Here is a 10,896-nt window from a genome sequence, read left to right on the forward strand (position 1 = left end):
TTGTCCATGTTTAGAGTACTGTATTCTTAATCTCCATTCTTATATGTGATAGTAAGCTTTTTTGGCTTTTCTGATATGAGGAACCTTGAATTACACAGGGAACCCAACTGAAGATTAATTGAGCTAGGTGAGAGGGTGAAATGGGCAGGGAGAATGGTGTACATATCCTTCTCCCATACTTATATACAAACCAACTTCTACTTTGCAGCTTATTTATAAATTGGGGGTTCTATATTTAGTTTGAAAGAAGGAAGATATGAAAACCACTGGGTCTAGCAGGAATTTTTTTTCTTCAAAAATATTTTCGAGCCGGGCTCAGTAGCTCAGCTTGTAATCCCGTGCCTTGGGAGGCTGAGGTGAGTGGATTGCCTGAGCCCGCGGGTTCGAGACCATCCTGGGCAACTTGGCGAGACCTCATCTCTCCAATAAATCAAAAAATTAGCTGGGCGTGGTAGTGTGTACCTGTAGTTCCAGCTACTTGGAAGGCTGAAGCAGAAGGATTGCCGGAGCCCCAGCAGGTCAAGGCTGTGGTGGCCGGGAGCGGCCACTGCACTCCAGTCTGGGGGACAGAATGAGACTCCAACTCAAAAAAAAAAAAATTTCGGCTGGGCTTGGTGGCTCAGCCTGTAATCCCGCACTTTGGGAGGCCGAGGTGAGTGGATTGCCCGAGCCCGCAGGTTCGAGACCCACCTGGGCAACTTGGTGAGACTTCATCTTTGCAATAAATCAAAACATTAGCCAGACGTGGTAGCGTGCCTGTAGTTCCAGCTACTTGGAAGGCTGAGCGGAAGGATCGCCGGAGCCCAGCAGGTCGAGGCTGCAGTGGCCGGAAGCGTGCCACTGCACTCCAATCTGGGTGACAGAGTGAGACTTCAACTCAAAAAAAAATTTTTTTCTTTTATGGTACTTGAATATCTAATAAAAAAGTATTCATTGTGTGCATGGCAGTTTTTAGAGTAGATCTGTGGCTCCTTAAAGGCAAGAATTCTTCACATTGCCTTGCACATAATAGGTGCTGACATTCATTGAATGAATATATATAGTGAAAGATTTTAGATCTGATTACCAAAACTGAGACAATAAAAATGTATACACTCCTAGGGAGCCTGCCTTATATACCTTTTTTATTCCCCTAAATGTTCTTTTAATGTTGCAGAGTGGCTCGCTATTTCCTGGAGATGGCTTATTAAGTACTGAGATGTGATTTTCCAAAACTTCCTTTCTTAATCCAGGAAAAAGATAAGTAAACAAACTGGATGTCTCTTTTGGGTACTGTATAGATCAAGCTGAATAAATTTTTAATAGTTGGGCTGACTGGCATAAAGGAGTCATATAGAAAAATAGTGTGGTAGATATTTAGGTTTCATTGTACTTACAGAGACCCAAACTTATAAGAGGAGGGGGAGGAGGTAAGTGGATGGCTAATAAAGACAATTCCAGCAACATACCTTCTGTGTTCCTGGGAATGCCAGCCCTGCCCTAGCATACTGGCAATGAGTCTGTGGAGGGCACAGCAAACAGACATGCAAAGGCAGTGCTGGGGGAAAGCTGAAGTAACTTTCTGCTGAATCTTATCTTTCCTTCCTCATAGCTGTTTATCAGCAACTGTACAGAGGGAAGTAAACAGCTCAGAGTGCCTAATTCAGGAGGAAGTTCTTTGACCACAGACTTCCATAGCAAGTTAAACCAGTTATATTTTTTAAAGCTGAGGCTAGCCAGGTACGGTTGCTAACACCTGTAATCCCAGCACTTTGGGAGGCGGAGGTGAGAGGATTGCCTGAGCCAGGTGTTTGAGACCAGCCTGGGCAACATGACAAGACCTCGTGTCTACAATCAATCAATCAAAAAAAAAAAAAAAAAAAAAAAAAAAACCCTGAGGCTGAGTGGTAGGGAAGCTATCACTCTAATACTCTAGAGGTAGAATGCCCCCATAGGGCCTTAGGCCACATTTATCATTTTTTTCCCTTAGTGCTCAAAATGCAGTTCCTGTTTTTTTACAGTTGACTTTAGCCTTGGGTCCTATTTCTCTATTCATAACATGATAATCAGGTAATCTGGACTTGGAAACAGGAAGAGGGACTAAGATTTGGCCAGGTGGCCCTCACAGCTCCAAAAGTCTAATTTAGGCTATGTAAAACATGTGGAGACCAGATTACCATTTGCCTCTAAATTCTACTCTGCTTTAAGTAGCTGGCACTCCAATCTCCAAATCTCTGCCAGGGCACAGAAGCGGGCTCCTTACCATTGTGAACACTACCAAATGGCAGCTCCTCAAATGCAGGGTATATACCTATTTCAGCTGAAAGGCTTCTGTTTCACTTTCTACTCTGCTCACTCCAAGAATATGCAAAACAGGCCAGAATCCTTGGTTACCATACTGGAACACTGATCCTCTCTAAGGCAGAGGAAAAGAATGGCAAATGAGGAACTGGATGGGTTCTTTTCATATTCAGGGCTCAGGAATGTTGGGATTTCACTTGTCTGTAATCCTGGAGAGGAATCTGGCTCTGGAAGGAAGCTGAGCCTGTATCTTAAGCATAAGCACAGTGTATTCAACAAAACATTTTTATTCTGTACAATACATATGTGTATTTAAATATATATACATATATACACACACTCACACACATATATATGCAGAGGAACCTCAACCAACAAATCCCTGAGTCCATGGGAACCCAGGACACACAAAGGGAAAGGAGGGAATCCATGCCTAAAGAATAGGAAATATGGCAACATCTTTCCCTTTCCTCCTGGTTCCCTGTAACAGAGGGAAGGAGCTGGTTACTAAAAATTACTAAAACGAGAGAGGGAGCAGAAAGGTGGGGTAAGAGTGGCAGGATAGTGAACTGTGGGTCAGATTCCCCAGCCACCAGTCTGTGAAAGTAAAACATTATTTGATCCAGCAGGAAAGCTAACAGAGGACGAGACTGACTGACATGCAGCTGACCTTTGGTATGCCAAGCCTTAGCTTGGCAGCCCCACGTCTGGGCCAGCACAACAAATAGCACCTGTGGGGCATGTGAAAGAGGAACTGGGAAATGGCCCTTGAGTCCAGAAGGGAAGGGAGATAAAGCTGAGGAAGAGGCCTCAGGCCTCAGCACGGAGTGGGAACAGTACCATTCATTGTCCATGTACCGTTTCTTTAGACCCTGGGCCACCACATGGCCAAGAGCAGGTATCTTTTGCCTACAGTCAGGTAGAGATGGGCAACTTACATGACCTTGAGACGAGGTATAGAAAAAGGAGTGCTTTTGAGAGCCACCCCCAGTTGTGACAATTCCTGAAGTGCAGGGACCACACCAGCAAAACAAGCCAGTCCTGATAGTGGGGCCGAGGAACTGAGGATAGTGGATGCAGTCAGCTCCAGTACACGGGCCACAGGATTGATGAGCCAACCAGGTGGGCACGAGCTTCTGCGCAGTGCCCTGAATTCTGTCATCTCCCTCAGTACTCCCCCTCCCTGGCCACACCAAGCTTGTACCTCTTCAGGAAGGCAGCAGGGAGCAAGTGGCAGACAGTACTCCTCTCCCTAGCCTACTAACACAGAGCCGCCAACAGGGGGCAGCACAGTCCAAAGTCACCTCATATATTGTAGGGACAGCAGTAGAGCTGTCTGCCTGGGGGACTCAGAAGCCCATGTTGGCTTGGGCTTCTGCTGTAATGGCTTGCACATCAGTGACATGGCCGATGCCCTTGGTGACACCCTCCCGGAACAGCAGTTTGGCGCCCACCTTCAGGTACTCTGGGTGTTTCAGGAAGCGGAAACGGACCACTGCCTTCTCCCCTGTCCGCAGCTTGTCCTGCAGCAGATTAAGTGGTCACTGCCTTGGCCAGTGCCTCCTATCCCATTCTTTACCAGCCTTGGCTTTCCACCCTCTAGGGACCTATCAGGCCGCTACCCCCACCCTAAGTGGGGCTTTGTTGCCTTTGTGGGGTTGGAATTTTCTGCAAGTTTGGGGCCGGGCCTCCCTCCTTTCTGGAGACAGGAGAATTCTGACTTTTCTGGAGACACGGGGAACATGACTGGGTCCCTCTCACCTTGGCATGGATCTTTTCCACCACTGCCGTCTGACGTACGTTGCCCACGTGTACTGTCACCTGGAATCCTCGTCGGAAGGTGGTAGCATGGAACAGTAGGACTATCTCTGCCTCGAACACTGAGCAGATGGTAGGATTCATCTCAGGGCTCACCATCACCATTCCCTGGGGAGGCACAGCCCCCAGGCCCAGTAAGAGCAGGCCTTTCCCTCTCTAGCCACCCCTACCCGCTTTACAGCTCCTGAACTTCCTCTTCCACTATACAGCTCCAAACAGAAGTCAGAACTCCAAACTCTCCTTAGAGGAGCCCTTCTCTCCCTACCTCCCATGTCCGCTAACCTCCAAATGCTTTGTGTTTCTAGGGTCCTGCACACCTTCAGGCTGCACCATAATGGTTCACAGTGATTTGTATCTCATGGGTATTCTAAGCCATTTTTATACATAGTCTGTGTAACTAGACAGCTTGAATCACAGACCGTGTCTCCTTTCAGTTTCTCTGAAGCACTTTAGATGGGTGCCCTTGTTCAGTTGCCGACTTCCTACGCATGTCCCTTTGTGTTCCCTCTCCAACCTCACCTTGCGAAGCAGTGCACGGTCAAAGTCCCCGAGGGCCAACGTAGCAGCCTGACCAGCTCGCAGCACACGACAGGCAGAGCGGTTGCGCTGGATGCTGCATACTCTCAGCTCCAGGAAGCAGCCGTCGTCCGTGGGGCCCACCACCAGCTGGTCCCCCTCACGGCAAATCCCACTGTAGCCCAGAAGGGCGGGTGGCACAGCGTCAGTATGGGTCCTCCAACCTACTTCTTGCTAGGGTCATCCAGAGCATTCCTTCCCTTCTGAGGTTGAGTCCCTCAAGTGGGAAAAAGGAACTCTAAATTCTGACTTGGATGTAGGGGGAATGACTGCCAGAGTTCAGACTCAGAAGGCTAACACCAGAAGAGACTACCAGTGACAGCTGGCAGAGCTACCTGCTGGCTTGACAACACTGAACACCTGAACCCTGAAGGAGTAAATTATCCATTTGGGTTTCATTCTCTGCTTTTGAAAGAGCCTTAAGTGACCTCTCATTTCTCTTCTTTCAGTTGAATATACTCTACATTCTTTTCTGGGGACCCACGCCTGCACTTCTCCCTCAGGGGCCCAGAGAGTCCTAGCAAGCAGCAATACTGTTTCTTCCCTCAAAAGCCAACAGACTAGCTTCCTCCAGCTTCTTCTGATGTGAAAGCCTAATCCGCAAACAAGCACATCCTTTAGAGGGGTTTTGTTCAACTCCAGGGTCTCCTCCTCTGGGCCAGGATGTCTTCAGGTATAAGGGTGAGGGCTGAGTAGGGAGGGTAGCAAGCAAGGCAATTCACCTGGAAAGTGTCCCTCCAACAACAGTTCCCACCTCTGGTACTGTGTAGATTTCATCTACCTGAAGTCAAAGAAAACTCTATCAGTGGCCTGCCAAGTAGGGCTGACAGGTCCAAAATTTCTAAACAGACTCGGCATGGTCAGAAGCAGCCCTTCCCTGTTGCTAGCCTACTAGCTGTTTGAGTGCCACTACCTGGAACTCCGTCAGCTGCTGCATGAGTTCCTCCTGCTCCTTGCTGTTGGTGAGTGGTGGCAGGATATTCAGAAAGACTTTGAGGAGGTCTAGACTCTCTCCAGACACACTGGACAGTGTGAAGATGGGGGTTACACTGTAGAGGAGGCATGGAATAGGCAGATGAGGAAAGTCCTAAAAGGAGCAGAAGCCAGAGTCCCATACATAGAAAGATGAGCTTTTCTCTGGGCATCTGGAGCTCCTCTCTCCTGTCTGCTAATGGCTTAGGAACTATGGGTTCTGAATATGGCAATGAAGCCCATGCTAAAGCCCAAGGGAAATACAGCAAATGCCTGATACAGGACTTTATCCCCAGCATCCCAGACATCAGCAAAGCTCCAGGGTGGCTCAGGGAAGGGTCAAGCCCTTCAGCAGACTCCCACAATCCCAAGCTGAAAGACCCACAGAACTGAGCCAGAACTGGTCTGGCCCTGGGGCTGGGATACCATGCTCCTGAGCCCTAGAACCTGTGGCAGCTTTCTTAGTGGATCACAGCTTTAACGCAAGGAAGGCTTACTTGGGTGACTGGGCGAACTGCTGGGCAGCAGTGACAGCATCATCCTCAGAGGTGACCAGCATGGGGACCTTGTGGCAGCCAGGCTGCTTGAGGACACGCTCCAGCTGGCGTACTGTCCTCTCCACCGTGGTCTTGGCACACAGGTCGATCTTGCTGACCACAATGAAGAAGGGCACTTTCAGGGCCAGGGCCAGCCCCAGATGTTCCCTTGTGGTGCCGGCTGCCTCAGGGAAGGGAGGCAGGCAGCAAGTGAGAAGAGATTGAGGAGGAGAGGGAAGAAAAGGAGAGTTGGTCTGTCTCCTAGATTTAAGGAGACCCAGGGTAGGAGAAGAGCCGCCACCCCCCTTCAACCCTGTCCCTGCCTCAATGCCTCATACCAATCCCAGTGTTGGCACTGACGAGAAGCAGGGCGCAATCAGGGCAGTATGAGGTGAGGCCAAAGATGGTGGTGTGCAGGTACTTGTGGTGGCCTGCCAGGTCGATGAAGGTGATCATCTTGGAGCTGCTCTCACAGATCTCTTCTGCCGTCCGTGAATCACTGTAATTCACCACCTGGCCCAGAGCCCAAGGCTCTCAGTGCCCTCTGCCAGCCTCCCCAACCCTTTAAGAATTGCCAGGACCTAAACCAGTCCCTGGATGACCCTGTCTCAACCCTGAGCCCCATTTTTTAATTTAATCCAGTTGATTTCCCCATTTGTTTCCTAGGAAGGACAGAACTTGTTCATAGTCCCCTTAGGGCCTTTATCTCTACTACTCCAAAAAGTCTCGACACTCTGCCTCTGACCTACATCCTTCACTGCCACCATCCCATCCTCAGAGTCTGGCCCCACTGGGTCCCGGGATCAACAGCACCTCTCCCTTGCTGTTAAAGCCCAGGATCTCGAAGCTGATGCTGGAGGTTCGGCCAGACTGAATCTCATGCAGGTGGCGGAAAAGATTGAGCCGGGCTCGGCCCCGCCCATTGTCCAGCTCTCCCTGGGTCAGGACTCCAAGCAAAGTCGACTTCCCTGAGTCCACATTCCCCAGGACAGCCACACGGAGGTCTAGGAACTGTGGATAAATTGCCAGGGGTAAGGGTTCCATTCCCTCACCTTTCTCATTGAAGCCTGGGTCAAGGGCAATGATGCTTGCTAGGCAGCAAGCAATGAACTACAAGCTCCCAGGGCCCCACCGGCCAGGGGACAGCCTGCCACCACAGGGCCCTCCCAGGGAGTATGGACGTGAGGGGCAGGGAAGGGCATGTGCTTACCTGCTGGTTGTCAGGGACCTTTCGGACTAGCACCTCAGTGATCTTTCGGGGCATGTCACTATCATAATCCACTTCTCGCTCTCGGAGAATGGTGATGTCTGCCCCAACCCTGTCACAGCAAGGCCACAGCTGCCATATCTCACCCATACTCCCCCTATTCCAGTCTGGCCCTGGACTTGCAGGCTACCTGCACCTCCCACAGAGTTCCCAACACCTTACTGCTCCCACCACTCGCCAATCTATCCATCACCCAAAGTTCCCTTTAAAACACACACACTCAGCCGGGCTCGGTGGCTCAGTCTGTAATTCCACGCTTTGGGAGGCTGAGGTGAGTGGACTGCCTGAGCCTGCGGGTTTGAGACCCGCCTGGGCAACTTGGCAAGACCTCATCTCTACAATAAATCAAAAAATCAGCTGGGCATGGTAGCGCATGCCTGTAATTCCAGCTACTCAGAAGGTTGAGGTGGAAGGATCGCCGGAGCCCAGCAGGTCGAGGCTGCAGTGGCCGGGAGCGGCCACTGCACTCCAGTCTGGGCGACAGAGTGAGACTCCAACTCAAAAAATAAATAAATAAATAAAAATAACACACACACACCCCTTAAGTCAAGGAGCTAAAAAGCCTAGGTCCAGTAAGGAGGGGACCAGAACACTAACCTACCCCACTCCAGGGAAGGAAGCAGAAGGAAAGTTCCACCTTGTCCCCTTAAGCCCTAGGTAATTGGGTATGCATGGGTCCTCCCAAGCCAGGTAAAGGAGAGTAAAGGAGGAAGGGGAAGCATACTTCTCTGCCATCCGGTGCAGGGTCTTGAGGGAGGCCCGCATCTCCTCCTCAGCCAGCCCCACCAGCAGCCCATTGTCCTCTACCCCAATCTGGTAGACTGCCTCACCACGCCCCTCCTGGAGCCGCCACTTCATCTGTGTCACCAGGTGCTCAAAGCGGTACTGGGATGGATTCACCAGCTTCAGCTTAGGGCAGGCGGGGAATCATGAGAAGTGAAATCAGAGATGGCCCTCCCAAACCCACATGGTCCCCAGCTGTCTTGTTGCAAGGACCAGGACTTTCTCTTTCCACTTAAACTCCCTGTCCCCAATGCCCATAAACAGTGAGTCCCCCTCCAACAGAACGAGGTATAGAGCCTTCATCCTGAGCCATAGCCCTAAGTTGCTATACATATGAAGCTGGAAGTCTCTCCAAGAAGTCATCCCATGCCAGCAAGGACAGTCTATCCTAGTCCCTGCTTCTCCCCAGCCTAAGACTTACTTTATATTCGATGTTTCCATCTTCAGCCTGAAAAGAAACAGGGAGTAGTTATAACAAGCTGTCCAGACCTAATCCCTGCTTCCCCTCAATTCCCACTGGGGTTCAGGCAGCTAACTTAAGAAAGTGGGGCTGGGCACAGTGGCTCACGCCTATAATCCCCAGCACTTTGGGAGGAGGTGAGTGGACTGCCCGAGCCCAAGGGTTCAAGACCAGCCTGGGAAACTTGGCGAGCTCTCATCTCTACAATTAATCAAGAAAAGTAGCTGGGCATGGTGGTGTATGCCTGTAATTCCAGCGACTTGGAGGCTGAGACAGAAGGATCACCTGAGCCCAGCAGGTTGAGGTTGTAGTGGCTGTGAGCATGTCACTGCACTCCAGCCTGGGCAACAGAGTGAGACTCCAACTCAAAAAATAAAAAGAGAAAGTGGGAAGCCCTCAAGGCACCAGCTTAAGTAAGTGTCTGCCAAAGGTCACTAGCATAATCGACTTCTCATTTGGAGAGTCTGTGGCAGACAAGATTCTACCCAGCCCCAGTGTGGCCTCTCTGAGGAGGCCTATGAGGATACAAGGAGTCATCCACTTAAGCCAGGGACAGAACCCTAAGTGCCACCTTTCTTCGAGCACCGACAGCACATTCTTCCTAGATCCAAGATAGTCTCTTCCTTCTCCTCAGAGCCTCAGACTGCTATGTCCAGAAGCCTGTGTCGCTTCTATGCCCAGGCTGTTGAGGCCACTAGCCTTGGAGACACCATTTCCTTCCTCCTTGTTCATCTCAGCTGATGTCATCTAGAGTAAGAGGCTATAAGAGGTTCTGGACCAAGGCCAAAATGTGAGCTCAGCACTGGTCACTACAAGCCTGGTGACAGAGAAGCCCTAGGTGACAGAGGAGCAGAGCTCCAAAGGTGGAGCTGAGATGGAGATAAGAAACTCAGAAAATGTAATGAAGGGAGAAACCTCTGGTCTTCATCTCCTGCCCCAACCTTCGTGTCTCAGTTGAGGTGAAATCCTGAATACCTTCTCCAGGTGGTGGCACAGCACCAAAGCACCCTGTTGCCTGAGACGTCCCCTCTTGGGTGCAAAGGGATCCAGAATTTGCCTGTTCTGCCACTCTGCATTTCTGCACTCCTCCTCTTTGGCCATTTTCTTTTCCCCCTTCCCTTCCTGTCATCATTCCAGCCCTTCAAGGCCTTCTGGCTCCAAGACCCTAACAGGTCTTCACCATAATCTCCACGGTGTGTAACGGAGATGACTTTTTTTTCCCATCAATAAAGACCTTCTAGAAATCTTTTTATCATTGTGATGGGGATTGAGAATTAGGATGCTTGGCTTCAGAAATGTAGTACAAAGATGACAGGCTAGGTCAATGGTTCTCAAAGTGTGGTCCTAGGACCAGCAACATTAGCATCACACGGGAACTTGTAAGAAATGCAGATTCTCAGGACTACCCCTCACTTACTGAATCAGAAATTTTAAGGGTGGGGCCCAGCAATCCCGGTGATTCTGATACATGCCAAAGTTTGAGAACCAGTGTTAGGCTCTTCCCCTGCAACCTCCTTTCCTAAGGAGGACAAAGTAGCTGTCATTCTCTGCTTTAAGGATAGAGCAGGTATGTGCTAGTTCTCTATTCTCACCCCCTCACATGAAAGGCAAAGTGGGAGTGGACTAAGTCTGACTGTCTCTGGTTGTGTGTGTGTGTGTGTGTGTGTGTGTGTGTGTGTGTGTGTGTACTGAGAGACAGAAAGGGAACACACTGCTCTTTTCCCGGGTACTCCCCTCCTCCCTGTGAAACAAGTTTAGAAAAGTGGTGGTTCCTTAGCCTACTTCCTCCCCCCAGGATGCAGTCTCTCTTCCCCTATCGCAGCACAGGCAAGAGGTCGGGGTGTTTCACTCTGCTTTTTCCAAGGGGAAGGGATCCCCTTTCCCCTTCTCTTGGTTTAATCTACATGAGAAAGGGAGTCCTCCCTCCCCACTCTTCCTCTCTGCGGTCCTGACATCATGCCCCTCCTCCCTGGGGTGCCGTGACCGGAAAGAGGGGTTCTCCTCCCGCACCCCTCCTCCCTGGGGTCTCGACACCGGAAGGGGGATTAATTCTGTCCCGCCTCCCGGAGTCCCAGGACCGGAAGGAGTGGTTTCTTCTCGCCCCGCTACGTCTCAGGTGCTCACCTCAGGGGGCAGGTATGGAGGGTTGTTGGCTTTGCCCCCTCTGTTCCTTCCATTCTTTTTCTTTCCCTTCGGGCCCCCGC

At 50.5% G+C, this 10,896-nt stretch overlaps 1 protein-coding gene across 2 annotated transcripts in view; it reads right to left on the reverse strand.

The window, feature by feature from the left end:
* Positions 1–2,538: 2,538 nt before the first annotated feature.
* Positions 2,539–10,896, reverse strand: part of GTPBP2 (GTP binding protein 2) — a 10,082-nt gene continuing 1,724 nt past the window's right edge. Inside the window, exons 1-12 of one of the 2 annotated variants that reach the window (XM_008073897.2) lie at positions 10,817–10,890; positions 8,654–8,680; positions 8,174–8,358; positions 7,393–7,501; positions 6,996–7,193; positions 6,521–6,695; positions 6,144–6,363; positions 5,588–5,723; positions 5,397–5,455; positions 4,618–4,789; positions 4,042–4,206; positions 2,539–3,803 (exon numbers count right to left, since the gene is read on the reverse strand). In XM_008073897.2, coding sequence (XP_008072088.1) covers positions 3,630–3,803; positions 4,042–4,206; positions 4,618–4,789; positions 5,397–5,455; positions 5,588–5,723; positions 6,144–6,363; positions 6,521–6,695; positions 6,996–7,193; positions 7,393–7,501; positions 8,174–8,307 — 1,542 coding nt within the window. In that variant the 5' untranslated portion in view covers positions 8,308–8,358; positions 8,654–8,680; positions 10,817–10,890 and the 3' untranslated portion in view covers positions 2,539–3,629. Of the gene's footprint in view, positions 3,804–4,041; positions 4,207–4,617; positions 4,790–5,396; positions 5,456–5,587; positions 5,724–6,143; positions 6,364–6,520; positions 6,696–6,995; positions 7,194–7,392; positions 7,502–8,173; positions 8,359–8,653; positions 8,681–10,816; positions 10,891–10,896 lie in introns of those variants that run through there. The other variant, XM_021706644.1, reaches the window with a different exon arrangement.

This window comes from Carlito syrichta, unplaced genomic scaffold (assembly GCF_000164805.1).
Source record: "Carlito syrichta isolate Samal-C Ts95f unplaced genomic scaffold, Tarsius_syrichta-2.0.1 Scaffold115756, whole genome shotgun sequence".
NCBI classification, from domain to species: Eukaryota; Metazoa; Chordata; class Mammalia; order Primates; family Tarsiidae; genus Carlito; species Carlito syrichta.